Source organism: Diabrotica undecimpunctata, chromosome 8 (genome assembly GCF_040954645.1).
Source record: "Diabrotica undecimpunctata isolate CICGRU chromosome 8, icDiaUnde3, whole genome shotgun sequence".
In the NCBI taxonomy this organism is placed as follows: Eukaryota; Metazoa; Arthropoda; class Insecta; order Coleoptera; family Chrysomelidae; genus Diabrotica; species Diabrotica undecimpunctata.
Genome location: NC_092810.1, coordinates 123,334,715 through 123,362,530, shown reverse-complemented (window position 1 = coordinate 123,362,530; position 27,816 = coordinate 123,334,715). Strand labels below are relative to the sequence as shown.

Sequence of the window (27,816 nt, the reverse complement as noted above, 5' to 3'; positions counted from 1 at the left end):
TTATTCCAATTTTATTTTATACATAATCTGATACACTTTCATTCGGATCCTCAAAATACACATTCCCAAGAGTCAAGTTAGCACCCTGTATATCGTCTCTAAATATATCCATATATCGACCGGGTGGCGTATTTGTAGATTAAAATTGGTAAAACGACTGTCACGCCTACATCATCTTGAGGCAAAATTTTGTATTGTTTGAGAGCGGTAAATTGTTTGAGGAGGTAATTATCAGAGCACAGGTTATACGAGCTATATTTACTATGTAGATTTAATTTACGATCAGCAATTTTTACGTTAAAATCAAATAGATCAAAATAAGACCTGTTTTTTGTTTGAATAAACATGATGAATAATTATGGTCAATATAATTGCAACAAACAAGATACTGAGTAGCATAACAAGCAAGGCATAGTTGCGTAAACTCGATTTTCCGCCGAAAAACCTCACTCAAATTTAAAGTTCAGTAGCTTTTCTTTAATTTTGGCATATTTGATGAATTCCTTGGATGTCTTTTTATACGTTATACATCTATATACCGTAATTTTTCATTTATTTAACATTTGTTGGCAAAGCTCATTATTTTTGACCCCGTCATTGAATAATTTTCCTTGCATTACCTATATGTTATGTTTATATTACTCTATTATTTCATTGATGACTGGCATTATCTGGTGCTGCAGATGCTAGTACTGGCTTATTAGATTATTGTTTAGTTACTTTATTTAAGTATTACTTTTTTTCTACATTAGGTATTGGATTATTGTTTGTCTTTAAATTAAGCAATACTGGTTGCCATTTTGATTATTTTATCGCCTTGTAATCGAAAAACGTTTCGTTGTTCTGCAACTGTAATGTGTGGTAAGTTTTCTGGGTCTAATTAATTTTTTGATTGATCTCTTTAGCCTGTTAGGTAACATGATTATGTCTTTCAATGATTCTTACTAGATCAGAAAATTAGTTTGTAATTTTGTCCGAAATTAAAGACTGTACGTTTTCAATCTCTAATGATTCATATATTTATAGTAGATTATGCCATAGAAATGGCTGTAATCATAATGAAAACAAAATATTCCCAACCGTAATACATGCTAGGATATACAGAAAACTGGCCTAGGTACTCGTGAAACGTACTTCACACTTAAGGTAATGTCCGATGGATTTAATATTAACGAAGGTATAACACAAGGAGATGCGCTATCCACAACACTTTTTAACCTTTAGTAGGTACAATATTTACAAAGATCAACCAAGTCGTAGCTTACGCAGATGATATAGACATAATTATCTGGACATTAAAAGACCTAGAAAAGATTTATACACATTTTAAAGAAGCGGCACATACTATGGATCTAGAAACTAATGTCTCAAAGACAAAGTATGTGAAAACAACTCGGGAAAAGTACAAATGAAAGGCACTCATATATCTTTGAGCAGGTAAACATTTGGAAGAGTAGACCATTTCAAATATTTAGGATCAATAACAAATCAATCAATAAAAACGTGGTCAACTATAGTTAAGAAAGCAAAATATACATGACACTTAAATGATCTGCTCAAAGAAGACAAACCAGTAACGATTTTGTATATAAAACGTTTAATTTTTTAAGGAGTTATGCATGTGGCTATCCTCCACATCATGTAAAACTTTAGAGCCTAGAAACCCCAACGGGAGACCATGGCCCTCCATGGGCTGTCATTGGTCACAGATAATGATGATGTATTTATACTTTATTAACTACAATCTTGTGCCAAATTTTAGAAAAGTGTTGGGTATACCAGCAAAGATGTACTTTAAATTTTTCTAAATTTTAAACAAGCGTATAACCATGTAAACAGAGATACACTGTAATATAATGTAATAAAGGTAATAGAAGAAATTAGAGTACCCAGAAAGCTGGCAGAATTAGCCCAGAAAATTCTGAAATTGGCAGCAGTACATTGGATGAGCTTCAAACTAAAACGATTCTAAGAGAAGGCGATACACTTTTCCCTTTGTTATTCACCTTTGTGCAGTTAGGAAAGCACAAACAGAATGAACAAATGGCTTCGCTGTCCAGGGAGCGAAGGTACTGTTAGCTTCTGTCGACGATGTCGACACAACTGCACACCAAGAGGCAGCGAGGCACCACCAGAGAGGCAAAAGAAATTTAACTTTTTTTGAAAGCGGTGTCAAGAAAATAGGTCTTAACGAAGATAAGAACAAGTACATGGTAGTTACCAAAAATCCAAGACTAAGAATTAGACAAAACATTTCGAAAAATGAGTATAATTTTGAGGTTGTCCAAAAATTCAAATACTTGGGAGCAGTGATAATAGCCGAAAATAGTTATGAAACAGATGTAGCAGCTACAATCATGGCAGGAAATAAAGTATTATTCCCTAGGGACGTTAATTAACTTAAAATTGCTCTTAAAGACAGCTAAAACAATTCACTACATAATAACGTGTAGAAATGAGACGTGGACACTGAATTAGCGCGAAACAACAAAAATATTATTCTTAGAACGGAAGTCCTTTCAGATGATCTTTGGGTCTTGCAAAGACGAGATAAGAGGAGAGTAAAGACGATGACATAACTAGGAACTCCATGTACTTAATAGAGAAAAAAATATAGTAGGATAGATTAAGGCTATTCGGATAAGATGGAAAGGACATATACTGAGATCTAGTGATGAAAGACTACTAAATATAACCTTTTGGGAACGGTCCGATGGCAGAAGCTCAGCTGGTCGCCCAAGAAAAAGATGAAAAAATGCAGTAACCAGTGATATACGCAAGATGGGGTGTAACAATGGGAGATTGCTGCACAAGACCGGCAAGGGTGGAGGGAAATAATAAATTCAGCCAAGACTCACTTAGATTTATAGAGCCAAGAAAAAAAGGAGTTAAGTAAAGCTAACAAAATATTGGAATATCTTAAATATATAATCTGGCGAAATAAACTAGGAACAAACATTAGGACCGGTATTTACAAGGTAGCAGTGAGCCAGCTTATCAATAAAACGACCTAAGAAAAATAACTAGTTAAAAAGAAAAAAAGGTAAAGTGATAACCAGGACATTTAATAAGGGGTCATTCAAATATGATAGATGGTTGATGCGAAATCCGCAAGACAAATGAAACAATTAACAATCAAGAAAAAATTAACGCATTTTTCTTGTGAAACGATCCTAAGAAGATGACAGTAAAGGAAAATATAAATTAGAATAAGAAGAGGAAGATATAAGTATAAGGATCTATATTAAGTATATTGCTTCTTTTAATTTCTATAATATCTCGATTTTTTTAAACGTTCTAATCTTGTGAAATATCTAGCGGATAATTTGGTTAAAGAAATATCAAAGTACATAGATAACAGAAATATTTGTCTTAGAGTTTATTTTAAATTATTTAAGTAAGGTTATGTTTATTTTGTGTACGATCTGCAATAAGGAACTACTTTGCAAATATGTTTTATCTACCTAAACTAGAACACCATCAAAAAATACATTATACTCCCTCAATTTTCAGCATGCATGTGTTTCTCTCACACCTGCATACTTTATGCTTTGTAACAACGAACAGGATTCCGATTTTGAGCAGGTAGAAATACTTCTTGCAAAAGTAGGATCTACGGGCACGTTTTTACATTTTACATCCATTAAATCTATTCAAAATATACGACCTTTTGGCATATTTAAATTCTCCCACAAAACTAACATATAATTCAAAGAACCGAAGCATATATCACACAGAAAATACCTAGAGCGACAGATGGGTGTCATGGTAATTACAGTAGTGCCGTTTTTTGTACCTATTTTTTCCTGAAAACGTCTGATTTAAAAAAAAAACCATTCAATAAATAAAGCCAAAAAGAATATTGACATAAAATACTACATACGAATACATACGAAACTATACTCATTCAATCAACAAAATTAACTTTTCTACACAGAGAAATACCGAACGAGTATTGTAATTTTAAATCACACTTAGAAAAAGAGTAAAGTGGTATGATATAGTTTTTCGTGCTCATAAAAACATACTGCATACAACAATATTGTACATTAAAATATGCCTAAAGAGAGCATTTTATTAAAGGCCTAAAGCTAAAGGAAGCATACAGCTAAAACTAAAACATGTATGTTTTATTTAAGATATAGTTTGTATTTAAAAATAAAACAGATGTAGTTAAGAGGATAACATTTAAAAAATCCCCAGGCTCAGGTGAAATAGACCTAGCGCTAATAAAATATGATTCACATAAATTGTTTGAAATGTTTCGGAGACTATTTGAAAGGTGTTTAAATAATGAAGACGGTGCTACTTCTCCCATATATAAGAAATGCACAAAAATTAATCCAACAAATTACAAGGGACCAGCAGTAATACCAACAGATTATACTTCGAAATTTTACGAAATCTGGTAGAAGTAGACATTAAAGACAAACAACCTGAAGAACAATCAGAGCTGAACGAACCACCATCGATAATTTATTTACATTGAAAATCGCTGTAGAAAAAAGAAAAAAAAAATAGAGAAAATCATATGGCTTGAATAAACTTGGCAAAAGCATATAAGAGCGTGGCGATTGCAGTTATGGAATGAAAATGACGAATTTGAAAGTAAATCAACTTATAAGTTACAATTATAGCTACTCAAAAAAAATATAAGAAAAACTCCATTTAATATTTATCTAAATAGATTCTTTCAGAAGTTGGTGAGGAAATGCCGAAGTTCTCGTGCTTCACAACGGTGAAAAACAGCACCTTTTTACACTCTTCTTTGCTGATGCCAAAAAGTGATGGCAGTAAATGAAGAAGATCTTAGCTATATGATTAGGAAATTGAAAGAAGAACATGAAGCGGCGGGTCTAAAAGTAAATATGGCAAAATTAAAATCTCTAATAGTGGGCAATGAGGAAACATCCGATTTAGATGTAGAAAATGAAAAAATCAAGGGTGTAAAAACCTGTATTTTTTTGGGGGTAATCTTCAATAATAAAGGGAATTGTGAAGATAAAATAAGATCAAAAATAAATTAGGGTTAAGCAATGGCAAGAGCATTAAACTCCTTTCTCTGGCAAAAGTTAATAGAAAGAAACAGAAAACCATATACCTATAGAAGTATCAAAGAATATAGACGCTTAGCGTCTATCTTCTTTGGAAGTATTGTACAAAGCGTTACATTATATGAGTCGTAGATTTGAGATGCTAACAAAGCTACTAAAAACAAACTTATGACGACAGAGATGGATTGTTTAAGACGAAAGTTATGGTAATTAAAAACTAGAAAGGGTCAAAAACGAGCAAATACGAGATGAAATAAAGTTAGATCGTAATATAGGCGAGGAGATTCAGAAAAGACAGTTGACATGGTTCGGACACGCAAAAAGGATGCCTCTGAACAATATTAGAATGGATTCCCACTGAGAAAACAGAGGACGACTTCGAAAAAGTTGGCGTGACGATATCGATTAAAGAATGACAGCAAGGAGTCTAGAAGGGGCAGCAACCTATAACAGAAGATCACGAAAAATAGGGAAGAAGATATGGCGGCTGCCGTAGGAAATTAAAAATGAAAATTTTGAGAAGGAAATCTTTCCGGGTTAAAAATTTATAGTAGAAGGAGATGGAAAAAAGGAAGAGGAACTAACTAACAGTTCTATACAAACAGGAGATGAAACAGATAGAATTCGGGATTATTAAAACTAAAATAAGGATAAAGTATAGAAAATATAATGTTGTACTAACTCATCACTTTATAGCTCTCCATAACATTATTAGACCCTCCGAGATATGGCAAACTGATCACCGGCATCCCTTGGAAATCCGTAAACTGATTACCTTAGATAGGTAAACTAATCACCAGCATTTTTGCCTCGAGGTGCTGGTTTCTAATAGGAAAGATTGCCTGTTACCTGTTACACTTCTTGTTTACGTGATAATCTATTTAATTTAGAAATAATTTTGAAAAAATTGCTTTAAAATTTACCTGATTATATTTATATCAGGTGTCTCACGGTGAGTGGCCTATTAGACATATCTGCCAATCTAAACAGATTTTAGATCTGAAAATTTAGCTGTATAGTTTTTAATAGTAAACTTTTTAATACAAATATTTTTGAGCATGTGTTCTCTCCATGTACTTAAATCAAAAATACTCTCAATACCAGCAAAAATAAGAGTGTACAAGACAATAAGTCGTCCCACAATAACGTATGGAAGCGAGACATGGACTCTGAACCAGCGGGAAACGACAAATTTACTTGTACTGGGAAGAAAGATACTGCGGACTATTTATGGGCCTTGCAGAGAAGACACAACAGGAGAATGGAGAAGAAGACACAATGATGAACTCCAGACAGTATATGGAGAGGAAAACATAGTAAGCTACATTAAAGCAAACCGAATAAGATGGGCGGGCCACGTACTAAGATCGAGTGACGAAAGACTCCTGAACGCCACATTCTGGGAAACGCCCGATGGCACAAGGTCAGTTGGTGGCCCAAGAAAGAGATGGAAGGAAGCAGTAGCCAGTCATCTAAGTAATATGGCAATACAGCAATGGGAAATAGCTGCTCAGGACCGACAACAATGGATTTATAGATTTTGATAAAGCATTTAATAGAATCCAACACAATAGGCTGTTGAGTATCTAGATATGATTGGAAGTGATCATAAAGATCTAATATTTGCAAAACAGTTAAGATTCCTAGCTTTTAAAAACGTTCTTTTATGCTCTGTATCTACCACATGGTGCAGGTTTACCGGCCTCAGGGTGCATGTAGACCAGTGATCGGTTTAAAAATCTCTCAAGGTCTATTTTAATCCTGGTGTTATTGCGGTGATGAGTTTGTACTATCTACGAGTGTATTTATGCTAATTGGTGATAAGTTTACGTGTATTCAAAAACATGACACCCATACTTGTTACAAAATCTAGTTTAGTATGAAAAAACTATAATGAAAAAATTTAAATCCGTAGGGAATAAATCATAATAAAAGAAATTAAATTTCAATTTTAACGAAAAAAAGATCAAAATGGAGAATATTTTAAAAATATAACCATGGATAATTCGGGAATAGATAATGGGAAGCAAGGATAATTAATAAAATATCCTAAAAATTTTTTTAGAGTATAAGCTGAACTTAGAATAAATTTTAATTTTTGAATAATTTTTTGATGTTTTCTATAATACCTCTTTCCAAAAAGTTGTTAAACTAATTAAAAGCAATATTAATAAATATATAGATTATTTTTGGTTACAGTATTTTACGAGTAAATCAAAAAGTAAGCAATGATAGACATGAAAATGACAGACCGAATAACTAATTAAGTCAGTTGACACCTTTTGAGGAAAAAATAATTGGAAGTGGGCTCAATTTATCTGGGTAAATTATTCTATTGATGGATGATGGAAAATATTTCACATAATGAAGTAGTAAGTAAAATATAATGGATTTTAACAGCAAATTAATGTCTATATTTGTTCAATGTTTGTTCAGCGATTGCTCTTAATTTATTATGTAAAATCATGAATTACTACATTTATTAGAATAATTAAAGTACTACCTTAATCAACGTAATAAATGCAAGAAATGGAATAATATATACATGAATAAATTGTTAATACCGTTATAAAAGAAATAAGAAAAACTACAATAAACCAATTAATATCGAAATATTTATATATGATAATAACGAACGATGTAGACATTGGTAGTTTGAAAGAATATACCCAAAACTCTAATTTATTATAAAAAAAGGTGTGCGCAAAGGCAAACTGTTAAGATTAAGAACGAATATGAAAAGATAGAAGATGTATTTGGTACTAGTTTGCACAAATAAAAAAAATGCTTTAATATTGCGTTTATATGAATAAATCTACAATTAAAAAATCTGACATTGGGATTTTCACTCCGAAAATCGTTTTAAAAAAAGATTGTTTAAGAATTTTATTAAAAACAGATGTTGATGAGGTTATGTCTTTTCAAAAATTGACATAATATTGACAACAAACATTATGATCCTGTTTCAAAAAGGAGAAAAAAATTAAGCGAATAATTACAGGGAAATATACCTGTTGTACAATTCTAAATCTCTAAAACCTGTTCTCTTTAACATTTAAAACTTAAAACAAATATTGTAACAAATCTATTAAACAAACAAGCAGGATTCATAAACGGAAGATCCTACAATTCAGTATTTTTAATCAGACCAATGGCCAAAAAATCCATAAAATACACCGAATCTATTTAGCTATATTTCATATAAATAGAGAAGGATTTTTGACATAATATGGCGACTTGCATGGAAAACATATACTATATAACAGGCAAGTATCATTAAATATCATTATTTTGGTAAAATATCTAACATTTATTTAAAAAAGACTAGAGTAAAATCACAGAAACAAAAGACCTCATTGAAATAACAACCAGAGATTATGTAGGAAGGATCATTAAGCCCATATGTTGTTAGTCTAATATTGGAAAAGGTGATTAAACTGGTAAGAAAGGAAACAATGATATCACGTGGAAAAGAAAAAAATAAAGATAGTGTGGATTGGTAATGTTAAAATGAACTAATAAGAAGCAAAGTTTAGATGAAAAACAAAATGGTAAAACGACTGGTAAAATTTAAATGCCTTGGAATTTATAAAGTGGCAACAATATTGGGGAACATGAGGGAATAAGTGATAAAACAGGGAGAATAGCGGGAAACTTTAGTGATACAATCTGTAGGAATGAACACCAAAATAAAAGAAACGAAAACGCGCATATACAAATCTGTAATGCTGTCATTTACATAAACCTCTGAAACAATGAAACAAACTTATAAAATAAGCACAGAACAACGGTACATAATAACCAATGACATGATAATTATAAAAAGAATAAGCTAAAATACAAAATATAGTGAGATACGAAACACTAGTACAGGATAAACAGAGAGATAGAGACAGGATAAGCGAGCCGGTGCAAGGGAAAAATAGAGCAGAAATAGTAATAGAATGGTAGAAATCAGAAAAGAGACAAGTTATCAATCGGAAATAAGTATTAATCACCGTATTGCTTTCAACAGATGGGAAAGTTTTGAATAATTGATGTTGTAAATCCAAAAAATTTTTATATTTTGAATAAAACTACCCCTGCTGTTCTTTAATGGTAATATTGTTGGAATATATTTATGTTTTTATTTTTAATTTTTTTGAAGAGATTGGCAAAAGTATGAATGTTTCTCTATCACTACCAAAATAATTGGAGAATGACATCAAAAATGGTTTTCACTTATATTGTTAAAATTTTTTTAACAATTTCATAAAATATATTTTCAAAACATTTTTAAAACCTAACTAATTAAAAACTACAAAGTAAAAAAAGTATAAAAAGTATGATAATTTTTGATGTGCCTATTCTAAAATAACTGATGTTAACTTCTCCCCGTATAGTTGAAGGTTATATATTTTAATTTAGATTTATAAATATAATAATAAAAAATAAAGTAAGTATAGAAATAATGGGAAAGGACAGTACAAAGAATAATATTCGAATGAATAGGCATTTAAAGAAAATTTGGTTTGATTTGGCGAAAGAAAATTCGGCGATTTGGGTTTAAAGAGTTTCTGAAAACTGTTTTCTTGTGGCATGTTTCACTTAGATAATATTTTATATCGACTTAAACCACAGCTTATTGTACCGAGAATTACATTTTACATTTTCTTTGACGTTTCAATTTCCCTCCGAATCCGGAAATCGTTTAAAAAAATTAAATACAACTTATGAGTGATCCTAACCAGTAAAAAAGCATTTTTTCAGTAAAAATCGACTGAAATCGAATGAAACATTTACAATCAACTGTGTCGAGAATCAAAATATAACCAATGAAATATTTGACAGAATTTAATATAATTAAGTAAAAGAAAGGCAATTTGTGATAAAATCTTTAATATCTTGATTGTAATGAAATTCTCATAACAATCAATAATTGAGATTTAATTAAATATAAAATAATATCGGATTTAAGGTTAATATATAAATTACAGAGACAAGATTAAAAAAATAGAAGGGGATCAGACTCTCATTTACAAACAGTTTTTTTATGATTGCATCAATTTACAATGCAGAGAAAATTTTCAAAAACATTTGATAAATATTTTTCTAGCTGCGTTTATATTCAATCTAATATATTCAAATTATATATAATATTTATTGTATATTTAAAATTACTTTCCAAAGTCACCAAAACTTGTATTATTTTTTCCCGACGATGTATACCTATTTGTATTTACTTTATTATTTGAAGAAAAATTTCTTTTTTGCTTACTAAAAAATAATGAACCCTTTAAATAAACACCAAATAAACCTTCAGCTCAGTTCTAGTTGATTAAAAACAACAGTATTTTTAAGGTTTTGTTGTGAGAGTTTGCAAAATATTAATTAGGCACTATCATCAATTAAAAATTTTACTAAAAAGTCGGTAAAACTGAAATAACTCAATCAAATGTAACCATTGAAAAACTAACATGTGATTAAAATATGTCAATAAAAGTCTATTAAAAATGAAGAATGGACAAATATAGAGATCACCCCGTTTAATACACAGAAATCAAACAATAATTAAAAACAAAAAGAAAGTATACCATGACAAGCAACATTAAATAACTGGACCTGGTATTGTCTGAAAGTTTAATAAATAAGCCGGTGATAAGAAAATATATAATATTTATACAAAGCAACTAACTGGAGGGAGAGAAAAATTGAGAACTGGAAAGCATGAAATTTATATCATTCCCAGCTAAATATCTACAAGAAAATAACTGACAAAATAATAATGAACGGATAAAAATGCCAAATTTAATAAAAAATCGTATGACGTAATGTTTTTACATTATATTTATTGTAAACCTGTCATTAAAAAGAAAACTAGACACCCAAATCCTCTTTTAGTTGTATATCAATTTTATAACACTCTGAATGACATCAATTTTCTAAAGTAGGGAAAAAATCAATTTAAATAATAATCAATTTCAATTACAATAGGAATATAATTGTAATTATTACATAATTATCAAAAAAATTACACAAATTATCAAACAAAATGTCGGTGGTCTAATAAATAAGAAAGTATGTTCTTTTCAAAACTTCTGGTAACACAATTTTTATTACAATATTTCTTCTAGATAATCTCTTACAAATGAATCCATCTGTCATTAATAATTATCAAATTATATTGTTGATAAACTTTTTTTATTTGTTTTAAAACAATTATTCTATTTAAAACAAATACGGTGATAATTAGAGTAATAATAAACTTACCGTCTGATCTAGGCCTAATGGGACTTGCCGGAGGAGATCTAGGGGAACCCCCTGGGGGACCAACCCCTTCTTCTTCAGAACTACTCGAAGATGGAGTGCTACCACGTGTGAAACTTTTGTTGTTATTATTCCTGCTGTAATAGATGCCGTTATTTTGCAACAACATCATGTGCTGCTGAGCGGCGAAGCTGTTAAACTGTTTCAGCTGTGAAGCTACCGTCGCGGATGTTTTGCTTTTAAACTTCGACATGGTAAAATCCAGCGGCTGATCTGTTTCATGAGGAGCGAGGATCATATGGCTGGGTGGTTGATGTAACAACATTGACATACTATCGTCCTTTGGTTTGTTCCAAAAATGGTGCGGAAAGTCTATAATGTTATTGTTGATATTGTTCTTAAACGATTTCGGAGTGTCCAAGTTTTTATTTTGGAGGGTGGGCGAGGGGTTGGATTCTACCCACCTCCGTACTGTGTCACTTTTTAAATCCGCCAGATTCGCAATTTTTTTTTAAAACACTAACAGTCACAAGTCATTCCACTGCACTCGATTGATATGTGTCGTCACTGTCACTGGGCACGGGGTAAATTTTTGTTTGTTTTTTTTTCACAGTGCAGGTCGCGGAGTTTCCCCGTGTTGATAGCGCCACTGACTATAGCCGTATAACAACGCGTTATTTGCATCGAGTAGGATGCTGGAGTGGAAAGGTGGGGATGTGGACCCGGGCGCTAGCGTAGTGGGGCCAACGTTCGGCCAATAGCATTCTGCCTGTATTCCGATATACAATAGTATATAAATTCTATGGATTATTTATTTATTCTACATCTTATATATGTATTTATGTGAATATATGTATAGAAGCAAAAGGATTACACGTTTCTTTCCTTTTCTTTTTTCTGATGCTTATTTTAATGGCGTACTAAATCAATATAGATTGCAATTTAGATTATTCTTATACTTTTCGCGATATTTCTAGTAACTTGTAGCGAACGTTACTCTTACGGCGTTATCATTTATCGAACAGGTCATATTTGTAGACATGTTCTATTTTGGGTAATTAATAATATTTTATAACAAAAAGCATAAAATTTAACAACTACAAGACACTGACAGTTATTTGAATGTATGAGAAACAGACGCAGATCGAATATATAATGTTTATGAACACATAAGCATTTTCCAGAGAAGAAAACATCATGCGCTAATATTTGTCAAGCACAATACCAAATGGTACTGAAGGTTTAATCATAGGTAAATTAAAGTTATATTTTTATAGACAGAATTTCAGAAATTATCATAATACATAATAAATTATTAATTATATGTAAAAGTAAGGCATCAATATATTATAATGAATAATACCTTAATCAACTGAAAGATACGCAATAATGTGGTACTAAACTAAATCAAATAAGTATTGTTCTGAAGATATTTTCTTGTGGCATCTTAAAGTAATTACTATTTAAATGGGAATAAGCCACAATTAAAGGTTAAAGTACGTTTATTGACGTTTCAATTTCCACTTCGGAAATCGTTCTAAAAATACAAACATTAGTATATTAAACAAATTTTATTTTTTTGGTACTTGGTGAAAAATTCTTCTAATAATTTAATTTTACCTGATTCATTTATATTGACAATTCAGACATACATTATACATTTTAAAGTAGACGACTTTAAAATGATATTGCCAATATTATTAAGTTGCGTTCCTGGGACGACTTTACTTGCAAGATAGTTTATTCGATTACCTACATGAAATCAACTTTAACTTGAGAATATCCGTTAGAAAAAATCATAGCATGTAATTCGTCTTTAAAAAGACAAAAACATGCAATGATGACAGTAAAAGTCTCCTGTTAGTGATTCCATAGTAAATTATGAGAGAAAAACCAGGAAAAAACTTCATAATACTATCCCGACATGGTAAGTATTTGGTCGTGCATTTAGTTTACTTTCAATAAACACCAAATTCTGATTTTATATGTTTGTTATTTAAAAAACATAAATGATGTATTCTCTATATGTTACTGACTTACTAATACTGGTATTTTTCTTTTAATATGGTTAACCAGATCCTACTACGTTCTGCCGAGGAATTTGCGACACAATTGGTCTCATTTAGCATAATTAGAGCCGCTTCTTTGATTTTTCTCTTTTTACCACCCGTTTCTTTTAGGACTATATTTGAATCATTCCATTGAACCCTATGTTCATTATCCCATGCGTGTTTACATATTTGAGATCTATCACATTCTCTATTTTTAATATAAAATTGATGTTCACTTATTCTAACATTTAATGGCCTTAATGTTTCACCTAAATAAAACTGATCGCATTCACAAGGTATTTTATAAATGCAATTCTTTGTCCTTTCTTGTTCATTGTTAGGTTTGGTTTTAGACAAAATAGATCTCAATGTGTTTGTTGTTTTGAATGTTGTTGAAATGTTGAATTTATTTCCTATCCTTTTAAGTTTTTCTGATAATCCTTTTATGTATGGTATTGTTATTTTCCTCGTATTATTCCTAGTGTATGCTGTAGGATCTCGTTCTAAAATGTTCTGTTCTATTCGGTCGATTGTTGAAAATTCCTTATTTATAAACGATAAAGGATAATCATTTTTTAATAAAACAGATGTTAACCAATGTTTTTCCTCCAAGAACGAATTTTCGTTAGAACAAGTAACTTTGGCTCTATCATATAAAGATTTAATGATTCCCTTTTTAATATTAATATTGTAATTTGATTTGAAATTTAAATATCTGTTGGTATGTGTTGGTTTTCTATAAACATGAGTCTCATATCTAGTATCGTTCTTAGAGATTAAAATATCCAGGAAAGGTAGTGTGTTATTATATTCCTTTTCCATAGTAAATGTTATTGTCTCTTCTTTATCGTTTATATCATTTAGGAATGCGTCCAACAGCTCTGATCCATGAGGCCATATTGAGAATAGATCATCTACATATCTCCACCATACTGTGGGTTTTAAATTTTGTTTAGAAATAATATTTGTTTCAAAATATTTCATAAATATATCGGCTAATAATGGAGATAAACTAGAGCCCATTGCTAGACCAAAATTTTGTTTATAGAATTCATTATTTAGTTGAAAATATGTATTATCAGTACATAATGTTAATAACTCCATTATAGCTGATATGTTTAGTCTTGTTCTAGTTGCCAATGTATCATCACTCTCTAAATTTGTCTTGACTATATTTAAAGTCTTATCTAATGGCACATTAGTAAATAAACTATTTATGTCAAAACTAGTATCATTTGAATTAAATTCTATATTGTATAATTTATTTAAAAAATGTTGCGTATTTTTTATAGATGTGTCATTTTTATTTGCAAATGGTTGTATAATATTTAATAAAAATTTTGATAGTTCACTACAAGGAGAATTCATGGTACTACAAATGGGTCTAAGTGGTATATTCGTTTTATGAACTTTCGGTACTCCATAAAAATGAGGGGTCTTACTGTAACGAGGTGTAATTAATCTTCTCTGATAACTTGTTAAACAATCTTTATACTTGAATAAAGTTCTTTATATTCTGTTTTCCAAAGTCTTTGTTGGATCCTCTGTCAATTTTACAAGAAACCAGAAAACACATTGAGATCTATTTTGTCTAAAACCAAACCTAACAATGAGCAAGAAAGGACGAAGAATTGCATTTACAAAATACCTTGCGATCAGTTTTATTTAGGTGAAACATCAAGGTCATTAAATTTTAGAATAAGTGAACATCAATCTTATATTAAAAATCGAGAATTTGATAGTTCTCAAATATGTAAACACGTATGGGATAATAAACATAGGGTTCAATGGAATGATTCAAATATAGTCCTAAAAGAAACGGATGGTAAAAAGAGAAAAATCAAAGAAGTGGCTCTAATTATGCTAAATGAGACCAATTGTGTCGCAAATTTCTCGGCAGAATATAGTAAGATCTGGTTACCCATATTAAAAGAGGAAGTTGTTAAAAGGAAAATACCAGTATTAGTAAGTCGGTAACATATAGAGGATACATCATTTATGTTTTTTAAATAACAAACATATAAAATCAGAATTTGGTGTTTATTGAATCACTTGCAAGAAATATTGCAACTAATTGCACGTGGGTACTATACCATGCCAGATTAGGTTCTGCTGGATCCTGCAAGCTGTGTTCAGGCTTTCTATATTCTGTTGAAACATCGTAGTTGTCAATTTTCAAAATACAAAACAAAATAACAATATTTTACAATAAAATTAAGGGATTTCCCGTAAAACATAAACGAAAATGATTGCCATCTTGAAAGATTTTAATTCAATAGTTTTTTTTTATTTAAGTAAAAAATAATGTTATGTAAAGCGTTGTTGGAACCCCTCCGCATCTGCAACGCACCATAACGTTTTAGAATACCCCCTTCCCCCTAATTGGGTTATTTAATACTTGATCGACCCCAATACGGCCTTACATGATTACTATGATGATAAATCGGTTGCACAGGTGAGTCCATTTCAACATAGTTGGAAAACACTTACTCACAATCCATTCATTAAACCTTGGACGACCAGTTTTGAACACTAAAATTTGCTGTTCATCGTCAGGTCTCAGGAAAGTTTAACGTAAAATGCTAAAAAATTACAAATTATAACTAATAGGGTTCTATCAGGTATGAAATAAATAGTGCCAATATTACATATGCATGGTTTGAGACAATATATAATAAATTCCACAAAAGAAGAACTGTCATATATGACCTTACATGACACAGTGAATTTTTGCTCTTAAAAAGGTATCACAAAATGTGGTTTCAATAAAAGTCTCTTATCCCTATTATACAAAAGTTTTCCCAATGTAGTGCAAAAATTGTTATAATTTACAATTTTTAATTTTTTAGCATTTTAAGTTAACTTTTCCGAAGACCTGAACAAACAGCAAATTTTGGTATTCGAAATCGATCGTCCAAGGTTTAAAATATAGATTGGTAGTAAGTCTAACATTTTTACTTCAATATTAATCAAATGAATTTTAAAAAATATGTCTAATATGAGTAGCAGAAAAAGATGAATGAAAAAATAAAATAATTAAAGTTACAAAATAAAGCTTTTAAAGTTTCATTTTTACATATTTTTGATTAACAAAATCATGGAAGTTGTAAAATTTGATTAAGAAAAACAATTTTTTCTATATTTATTTACTATATACACATTTGCACGAGGACTGTAAATAAGTTCTTAGAATATCTACATTAATTTCTGTTTTGTCCAGGAGGTACTTGATATACTGATCAAAACATCCGCTTGTTGAAATTGTGAGGGTAGCTTGGGACCTTCTGCTACCCCCATAGTTCACCCCTAGGCACGTGACATGAAGGGATTCCATGTAGACCATTAACAATTTAGAATCTTTTATTAATAGTTAAATGATTAGAATAGGTTTATATTGTAAAACTATTTTCGCACATATATAGCGGGTTTTTTAATGATGATTATTTCCTTTTTAATTAAGACAGATGCATTATTAGTGAGTCTGGGTATTAAAAGACACGAAAACACGTCTGTTTAATATTTATGTAATTAAGACGATTGTTACAGTTCAAAAATTGCAAGCGTAGCTGACGTTTAATGAAAGTTTTCGTTGCGCTTTTAAAATCGTTCACTAATATAAATAAAAAACATGCAAAAAGAAATCGTGTCGACACAGCAATAAATTCTCAATTGAATTAAATGTGTTACATATATAGAAGGTACATAGAAAATTACTTGACTACTAATGTAATTGGTAAATAACATTATATTTGATAGCGTACGTAGCTTTAACGGATAGAGTGTTTAACAATATAACTACCCATCAGAAAGTTAGGAGCCAATGTGTTACGCATATAACTCAAACTATCATTGGGAACCAAGTTTTTGGGGCTTCGTCTATAGTACATTTGAAAATGATTGACGAAGGTTGTAAACAAACGTGGCTTGGGGGTATATATATATATATATATATATATATATATATATATATATATATATATATATATATATAAATATGTTGTCAAAATAAACTTATTTTAAAGTAAAATTGTGGCCTTCATCATCATCATCATCAATCAGCCCTGAGTTGTCCATTGTTGAACATAGGCCTCCTCTAGACTTTTCCATCTGCTTCTGTTCTGCGCCTCTGCTGTCCAATTGGTCACGATTCTTTTGAGGTCGTCGGTCCATCGCGTTGGGGGTCTTCCTCGGCTTCGCTTGTCAGCCCGTGGTCTCCACTCAAGCAATTTTTTTGTCCAACTGTCGTCTTTCATTCTTGCAACATGTCTGTGGGTATTTGTGTAAATTGTGGCCTATTGCCAGTAAAATTAGTAAATTGAGTAAGAAGTGGAACATAATCAAAAATCCAGGTGCAAAAAGAGAAGGCCACACAAATTAAATTGTGGATGTTGAGAAGGAAAGTTTATTTAGAAGAAAATACCTTTACACATACTAGAGAGTCTTAATACAAAATTAAAGAAACGTGTGAAAAATGTCGAAAATGTTTTTCTTTTTTTCGTAGCAGCAGGTTTTAGTTTTTAAGATAGCTTTAGAACCAAGCTAATATGGAGCTTTTTTTGGAAGAATAAACTAATTTTTTAACTTCTATTAATTTCACGTCATTATTTCTTACTCTTCTTCTTGTAGTGCCTCTCCGTTTCGGATGTTGGCGACGATAATGGCAATCTGTATTTTGCAACCTTCTGCTCTGAAAAGATTTGTGGTTGTTGTGTTGACCCACGTACGCAGATTTTTTAGCCAGGAAATCCTTCACCTTCCTGGTCCGCGTTTTCCGTCTACTTTTCCTTGAAGAATTAATTACAGCAACCCATATTTTTCGCTGTTCCTCATGATGTGACCAAGGTATTCGATTTTGAGCGTTTTTATTGTAGTTAACAACTCTTTTCCTTTTTGCATTCTTAATAAAACGTCCTGGTTAATGACGTAGTCGGTAGCATTTATAAATGTAGGACTTGTAAATTCCTTGGTATATATTGAAATTCCGTCGTAGATGTCAAACACCCAAAAATATTCTTTCAATTCCTCTTTGCGTCGCCGAGTTAATATAAAGCATTTTACAGTTTGTTTATATACAGACTCGTATTTCTTTGGTATTTTCTTTTGATCGAAGCCGCTAAATATTCTGCTTTTCAAATTAATATTCCCGTTTTGTGTCTTGTTTATACCAAGTTACGCGAATGATTTTTAAGAATTTACTCACTCTCGGCAAGGTTGGCCGCTGTTAAAAGCGTGTTTAGTTTTATTGGATTCCGAATTTCTTTTCAAATTCGTAATGTGTTGTGTTTTTCGCCTTTTTTCATGGGGAACTGTGTAGTATAGTAGCAGTTTTATGTGCAGTCTTTGTAGTTATAGCAGGTTTAAAATGTTGGCGATTGAGTACAGACGTGTTTAATTTAGTCGGAAAAAACCGAATAAATTGTTGAAAAAAGTGATTTATACTCAAAGTAATGTGTAACGTCAGATAAGAGTAATTACGGTTTTTTTGTTATATACCGTCTCTCATATGAGATATTTGTAAAACGGCGTTTGCAACAAATTTAAAAAAAATACCCACATTGTTCCAGTTTTTTTTAAAGACGCAGATTTTCAAAGCTTGTGTCCAGGGCCCCAAATTGTAACCTCAAATTTTTGTCCTAAGAAGCCGTTTTAAAATACTTTTCGTAGTATGGAGATGAATTTGTTCGTGTGGCAGAGAGTGTAGGTCTAGTTTCCACCCCCAGAAGTTTTAGTGCAATCCAGGTAACTTTTGTGTTTGATTTTTAAAGGAAGAATAAACATTTTTAATAATAATTTGCTTTCATAACAATTTAACAAATAGTAATAATTAAAATTGTAGATGCTAGGGTGTGGTCTAGGTTTAGCTGTCATATTATTTGTTTTGTTTTAAAATTCAATATTAACATCTGACGGCTAGTTTTATTTTATGACATTAATTTGTTTTGGTTTTAAAAGAAGGTTAACCTCTATGAATAATTTCACTTAAAGATAATTTTTTCATTTGTAATAATTTATTTCTGCTACAATTTATAGCTCAGTAACAATTGTAAGTTTTGTAGAATCTCCAGCTTCTAAGAGTTTGTAAACGGACAGGACATAGTAAGTGTTTCTCGTTGTTATTTTTGTATTTACCTTTGTAACTATTAATATAATATTTTTGTTATTGTCTATATTTGTAACTGTTTGTGGTGAGATGGTAATAAATGTTTAATTTTTTTCCCTAAACCATTTTGTCTATTTATTTTAAAAAGGATTCTAACCCTTTTTCTTGTGTTTTTTAGGAAGGAAGAGCCTTTTTCTTTCATCCAGCAGGAAGTTTCCTCAAAGCGGCGTCCCATTTTAAATAGCTAGAGGACCTTCTTGTGTTTTGTTTGGCCATTTGTCCAGAAGATTCATGTAAGTACCCCCTTTTTGTTTCATTTGTAGTTGCCCCAATTCAACCCCCTTGCCATCCACGACCCAGTTTCTCCAAATAAACCCTGAGCACCGTTCGCATTAGTTTCGTTTCGCATTTTGCTTGCCCTGTCTCTAGCCCCGTAGTTTCTGTCCCCAATTTTCAACCCCCCATAATAATACCCTATGTGGTAGGCAAAAATATTCGTTACAATAGGATATCTTCATGATACGACGATAAAGGCACATTTCGAAAGCCTCAATTTTCTTACAGGTAGCGTCTGTGAGAGTCCACAACATCGTACTAGCCTGATTTTTATGGGTACTGATAAATGGTGGCATTTGAATAGCTTAGTCATTTTTTGAAATGCAGATCTTGCTTTCTCTATCCTAAATTTTATTTGTAGGAAATGGTCCCAAATTTTCATTAAAATTCATACCAAGGTAAGTAGAGTATGTTTTTACTCTTTCTATTGTATGACCATTCACACTGATTCTTTCAATTTGCTGTTCCTGCTTAGAGATCATTATACATTTTTTTTTCTTAATGTTCAGTGAAAGTCCATGTCTCTGACTCACTTTTGTGATTCTATTCATTAACTCCTGGAGGGCTTCACACCTGTCAGTGAATACCACCGTGTCATCTGTGTATCTGATCTTATTGATACATTCTCCGTTAATTCGAATTCCGGCTTCAACATCCTCTACTGCTTCTTAAAAGATTTCCTCAGAGGATATGTTAAACAGCAAGGGTGATAGTATACATCCCTGTCGGACACCACGTTTGATTTTGATACCATCGGATTCTTTTGCCTCTGTCACTAAAAAAATATAACCTGGGCAATTTATTTATATTATATTCATATACATAATGTATGGCCAAATTTACTCATCACTAAAGCATTTCCTGACATGACTTACTAGCATGTAACCATCCAAAACAATATCGCTAAAGTCTTTAAGAATAGTAGTTCGTCATACAACTATCTTTTTTAATATTGAGTTTCTATGATTTGAATATCCTGAAGGAATATTTCTTTCTGTGCTTCACTGAAGTCACATGAAGTTTTCTGGAAACCGATTTAAGGAACTGTGAAGGTAGTGAACTTTATTCCTCTTGTTACAATCACGAATATTAAAATTGGATAGCATATTTCATTTAAATTCTATGTAATTATCAGATTTATGATTTCCAACAAAATTTTATACTACTTTAACAAACGAAGACCAAGCCTTCAATTTAATTTCCTTCATTGATGATGTTAATTGTTGATCTTTAATTCGCGGTCTTATTTGGGGACCTTCAAATATTACAGCTTTTAGTGCTTCTGTGCTTATTCCAAGAAATTTACGTGACAAGGATCAAAAACATTGTCCATATTAATCTAAAGCCTTTACATATTACTTTATCAGCTCCAAATTGATTTACAAGCGTGGCAATAGAATTGTCTCTTTTGCAAGTAACGGTTTAACGTGATCAAATGCTTAGTTTTCCTTGAATCGTGACATTTCTTAAAGGCCAATCCTTTTCAACCAAGTGATGATTTTTTATTCTGATGCCCCAAAGACATAAAAACCAAGGATATTCTTGGTTGTCCAAGAAGACAGTTTACTATTTTTAAATGGACACAAATTATCAACTGATGTTCTTTGTACTTTCATACAACTTTCATTCTGGTAGAACAACCCAAATTTGTTACCGTTGTATAAAACGACAGATTTCAAACTGCGTTTTGAACTATCGACAAAAAGATGCCATTCATCTGGTGTGAATTTCGATAAACTCATTTTTCCCAACAGTTCTCTTATATTTTCAGAAAAACAGGTTATTTTGTTTTTATTTTTTCCGATAATATGTAATATTAGTACATATATGGTAATGCCAGAATATTTTCTTTTAAACAAAAGGCAAGTAATTAAGTTTCCCTATATGATTGATACGTTTAGGATTCTAACAAGGTGATTTAGTTCTTGTTGATTGAAACGATAGGTTTCTCTGTTTTGTGCCGCATGTATTATGTTCGTAGCTTCTGGTATTTGAAACCATTCTCTCAAGTTTCTCAGCCAGGATTTCTTCTTTCTGCCCAAACCTCTTCTACCTTCAATCTTGCCTTCCACGATAAGCTGTAGCAGACTGTACTTATCATTACGGAACACATGGCCCAGGTATGACGCTTTCCTCCTTTTAACAGTTGTTAACAATTCCACCTCTTTACCCATTCGTCTTAATACTTCTGTGTTGGTCACTCTGTCTGTCCAAGGTATTATCAGTATGCGTCGATACAGCCACATTTCTAGAGCCGCTAACTTCTTTATAGTTGCTGCTGTTAACGTCCACCCTTCAACTCCGTAAAATAGTGCGTGCCATCGGAGGTTAACGCTTAGGTGGCTGTTGCTTAAGAGCTTTCTCATTTTGATGAATTTGGATCTTGCTATTTCAATTCGGATCTTAATCTCTACGTCTGGGTCCCACTTATCATTTACTGTATATCCCAGATATTTAAATCGGTGTACTCTTTCAATACGTTCGGCTTCAATATTCAGGTCGATATGTTGAATGTTCTTTTTACTGATCACCATAAATTTAGTTTTCTTTCTATTGATCTTCAGTCCAAATTGGTTGCCAGTTGTATTTACTCTATTTAGCATCATCTGTAAATCTTCGATGTTATCGGCCAGTATAACAGTATCATCTGCATATCAAAAATTACTTATTGGTACGCCATTAATCTTGATGCCCTCATTGTACTCTTCCAGTGCCTCTAGACATATTTGTTTCGTGTACAGGTTGAAAAGCAGTGGCGAAAGAATACAGCCCTGTCTAACCCCTCTCGAAATGGTAACGTTTTCACTCACCATATGTCCATTCTTGATGTGGGCTGTCCGTATACTACTGAATGTTAAAATGAGTGATTTCTTAGAATGCGGCACTTGTCTCCTTGCTAAATCAAGGCCGGGATATGCTCATTTTTGTTGTTGGTTCCAATTGATGCCTTTAATGTTTACACCACAAAAATAACAATATTCGTAATGGTTTCTTGGTTTCCTTTAAACCATTCCACCAAACTTTCGACATTTTCTCTTACCATTTTTACTAATGTTCAATGTTTTATATACCACATGTGGATCCCAAATTTATCCTGGTCTCCCAAGTGGACGCCAAAATAGGCCAAATAAGTTTTTTTCACAAGTTTGGAAGCAGGTTTTCTTCTAAAATATATTCACCACATATTATGTAACAAAACACATCTGATTGATTTAAACAACCATATCTACTTATAGATGCCGTGATCTTAATTATTTTGTTAACACTGTCGACAATAAACACATACTGATAGCAAAAATTCAAAATTGAGGCTAGCGTGAAGTGCTTAATAATCCTGTTAACCTGTTGTCCTCTAGTAACTTGTCCGCGTAACTAAAATTGTTCGCTTGGACCCCAAGCCACTGGTCTGGGCTAGGCCCAGTTCAGGGACTTGAAGCTGGCCCTACGTGCCCGAGTTTTGTGGTTTTTGTTAATTTTTTTTTGTTGGATTTTTGTTCTGAAAATTATAAGAGTATCGATACACATTAAATATACAGGCAGTGATATTCGAGCTCGAAGATTTGGCAGGTTTCGAAAATTTGGGTTTTATGATCGTGGGGATGTCCAATTACCTACAACAAGGAAATTTGATTCTTAAGTTTCAAAAATTTGCTATTGATCTGTAAAAAAATTTATAATTTATATCTTTTATCAAAACTATACAATCGATTCCAAAAAAAAAACTAGGGCTACTACGGAATACAGGAAGGCATTTTTTAAGTCAGCACATCAAAAATATTTAAAATTTGTTATTACTTCTCCAGCAGCAATTTTTTATTAATTTTTGGAGCCACGTTATGGACAGCGCAATTGTAATATTTGGAAAAGCCTCAGAAAAGAAATATGACATTAAGGAGATCTGATGAAGGTCAAACTCTGCTTGGATGATTAGTACCTGAAATTCTTTAAACTTTTCAAAAGTGGACTCAAGTTCAATATTTTTTCTCGGGTACCGTTTACTTTTACAAAAGCTGCTTGATTTTCTGGTATTTGGTGATGTAGATAAGCTTTTAATCGGTTTTTAAGGATATACCTTAATATTTTATTGGTATGGAACAATATTAATAATAATATCGTATACATTTTTGCCGGAGAGACTCTTGTGGACAGGTTAGGCGCTAATTACATCTTTAATCTTGTTTCAAATAGCTGGTGTCGATGCCCAATAGCCCAGGGGCCCGACCGAATGCTTAACTTCCCTTCGAAGCACGGTGAATGGCTCGTATCATTTTTAGAAATAAAAAATTCGTAGTTGGAGATTAGAACTGGTGCATTCTGGCTTAGATGGGCAGTATCTTACCGCTAAGCTACGGCTGTCCACGAGTTAAATTTTCATATATCTGCGGTTCACTCTGATATCAATTTTATTACGTCTCAAATTCAGAATATTACTGATCACTTAGACCATATTCTTTCTTCCCTTCTATTAGATAATTTTGAATTTTCTATACATAAAAATTTTAATTTCACTTACCATAAATCTATGGATAACCTCCGTAAGAAACTTGATAACTTAGGTTCCCCTGAGTTTAAGAAAATCTCTAATCCTAAATGGATTAAGAATCTTTCCGATGTTGAGGTTCTTCACAACATTCTGGAGTTGTTGAATCTAGGTCACAGATTAAGCCTTTAACCTTCATTGAAGAATTAGTCCATTAGCAGAATCTTGGCTGATGTTAAGAATATTTTGTCGTGTTTTGACAATTCTGACCATCTTGAACTTAGGTCATCTTCCAATAATATCTTGTTGAATTTTATTCATCTTTCAACCACTTTCTGAGATATACAGTTAACCGGGAAACGGTATTGTTTTTAAAAACATTTACATAGTTGCTTTGTTGGATATAGTGAACTACAGATAAACAATTATGATTTATTCATCTGAATCCATGTAAGCTCCATGTAAGCACGAGTTGTGTCCTGACATGTTAGTGCAAAGTTGAGATCCACATATATGATAGAGGTATAGCCTTACAGATTAATGCAAAGTTGAGATCCACATTAATGATAGAGAAGGTTTTTTAACTTAGAAGTTAATAATGAAGTTAACCTTCACTTCATTTATGTCAACTTACACTAACTTTGGCAACACCCTGGCATATTAACTAATTAGAAATTATTGCTCTGTTAGAACGAGCAGACTGAAATGTCACTCATGTTTTCTGGTATACTCGTATTTGTACGATTCTACTCATAGTAATTACACACTTTCAAACGAATACCTGTCGAATTTGTGGATCCGTTTCGATACAACCTTTGAAGTGATTGCATTGTGTCTTTGCCGGTAATTTTACGTTTTCACTTATTAACCCTAAGTTAAATATAAACTACTATAATATCTATTATTATTAAGTAATATCAGTGCTAACTTTGGAACTTTGTTTGTCATCCATATTGGATATAATTTTTTTGCTTTGTTACTTACACTAAAGCTTTTTAAACATGTCGGTTCTTTGAACTCTTTTTTAACTTTTGCAAAACTGACTTCTGTTTTTTTTTGATAACACAAAAAACAGGGGTTTTGTACTTTTTAATCATTATGATTAATAAATTAAGCTATTTTCTTCACTTCCATCATCTTATTGCTGCATCTTCTTCTTCTTCTTCGTTTAGCCATTCACGTCCACATCTGAACATAAGCCTCTTCAAGTCTTCCTTTCCATTGTTTTTTATTGTACGCTACTTGTAGCCAATTTTTCCCGGCAGTCCTTTTCAGATCATCTGTCCATCTCATAGGAGGTCTGCCTCTGCGTCTTTTGTGTTGGTATGGTCTCCAGGTTAAAATTGATCTGTGCCATTTGTTTAGATCGCTCCTAGCTACATGTCCAGCGTATTCCCATTTCAACTTTAAGGATTTTTGTACCACATCGGTGACTTTGGTTTTCTGTCTTATCCATGTGTTTGTTTTCTTGTCCTTAAGTGATACACCAAGCATTGCTCTTTCCATCGCGTGTTGAGTGACTCTAAGTATATTCATATTCTTTTTTGTGATTGTCCATGTTTGTACCGCATAAGTTAATATCGGAATATTGCTGCATATCTTTTGTAAAATAAACCCTGTGCAAATTTTTTTGTATCTATGGAAGTTTGCTTATTTAAATACGTTTGTAGATAAACTGATGATGTGTATACATTTAAGACACGAAACGTCTTCAATAAAAACGATGAAGTAGCTGATATCCTTTCTTTTATTCTACAACTGTTGATCGAGGAGCCTCCACTATTTTAGTGAACCACATTTAATATATATATATATATATATATATATATATATATATATATATATATATGCATTATATACATATCACATAATATATCCTCGTAGGCGTAGTCGACCCGAATTTTAAAGTGAAAATCTAGTGGGCGTTGCGATGCTGATATTTTATCACGTCGTTATAGGTTCCTCATACCAAGGAAAATATACGCGAGCCATGATGTACGCATATTCAGATTTCGTGTAAAAAAGTTAAGCGAGGGCGCAGAATCTGATCGTATTAGGTATGCACCAATGCCACAATAGCGTCCCGGTGTCGATACCGATGCCGTCGCTGCAAAGATAGGGGTGAACAGATTTATAACATTTAAAAAATGGTTGGAGATTACTTTTAACAGTTGCCGAATAACGAACAACATATTTTCATATACTGTTTGTGACAATAGGAACTGTTACCATTCATGATTACAATTTTTTATAAAAATTGTTTTATACATCGTGTTTATACAGGACGTAAAATAAACAAGATTTCTGTAAATTCAACCACCTATTTTTGAGCTAAAAATAGCTTGAATAAATCTAACTTACCTTAGTACAAATGTGCATACAAAAAAAGCGCCTCTTGGAATAAGAGTTAAAAATAATATTGATTTTTGCAAGATCTCGTGAACAGTTTGACATTTTTTAAAGAGCAAAGAACATTTTATGGTACCTACTTAAACTGTTCTCTAAATTTTTGTATACATTACAATTAAATTATGATTGTAGCACTATTAGTTTACCACATTATTTTAGAAATTTTTTGCCCTCACAGTTTTTTCGACACTTCTCGAAAATCTTTACGATATTCTTCACTCTTCATTCAATCACATATTGCCTTTTTTCAGTAAGGTTAAACAAGTTTGAATAACAAACAGTAGGTTATAAATTAGCTTTCATGTTATTTCCGAAAATAGACTGATTGTCAAAAAAGTGATTACTGTAAAAATTTTGAAAATAAACAAATTATTCTTAAAAATGTTATGCATCGTTTCATATTTTATCTTAACACATTGACGGACAGTACGAACAAGTGAAGTTCGATAATATCACTATATGTTTTTGTAATTTTTATAATATTAGAAGTATAGTTTTTCTCTTTCTGCTTAAACGCAACTTAATTTTGATTATTTCAGCACCTTTAATTAAGTTACTGCCATGGCGCCAGCGGACGCTAGACACTAAGTGATGTGACGAAGGTGGTTATAACAGTAAAAACGTAAATAAGAGGTTTAATGACACAAATAAGCAATTTTTTGTGCGCAAAAAAATATTTTTGGGAAGTTTACTCGTAATGTTTGTTCATAATCAAACAAAAATAAATAAATGACAAAATTTATTATAATTTTATAATTAATAATAATAATAATACTAATCCCCTTACAGGGAGTGTGAGCCGTATGACTAAATATAATAGAGTTTATTTATAACAAAAAAATGCGTTACAATATAAATTTACATATTTTATACAATAAATAAACCCAGTTTCTCACACAAGTTGTTTGTCACATGGACTACAACTTGTACGTGAGGGTTGAATTTTGTTTTTAACATATTCGCACAAATTACAATTATAAATTTTTTAAAGTAGTAACATACAAACTGTTGACAAATAACAATTAGTAAAACATAAAATTTAAAAATATAACATTTATTTGAAATTGAAGCTCATTAATAGCTGTTACCATTGATCCATTGTTTTAATTTTTTTTTTTAATTTTTTATAGTTATGTATTA

The 27,816-nt window shown here is 31.6% G+C and overlaps 1 protein-coding gene across 2 annotated transcripts in view; it reads right to left on the bottom strand.

Moving 5' to 3' along the window:
- Positions 1-11,933, bottom strand: part of LOC140447939 (uncharacterized) — a 270,677-nt gene extending 258,744 nt beyond the window's left edge. Inside the window, exon 1 of one of the 2 annotated variants that reach the window (XM_072540881.1) lies at positions 11,304-11,933. In XM_072540881.1, coding sequence (XP_072396982.1) covers positions 11,304-11,631 — 328 coding nt within the window. In that variant the 5' untranslated portion in view covers positions 11,632-11,933. The remainder of the gene's footprint in view (positions 1-11,303) is intronic. The other variant, XM_072540880.1, reaches the window with a different exon arrangement.
- Between the last annotated feature and the right edge of the window lie 15,883 nt (positions 11,934-27,816).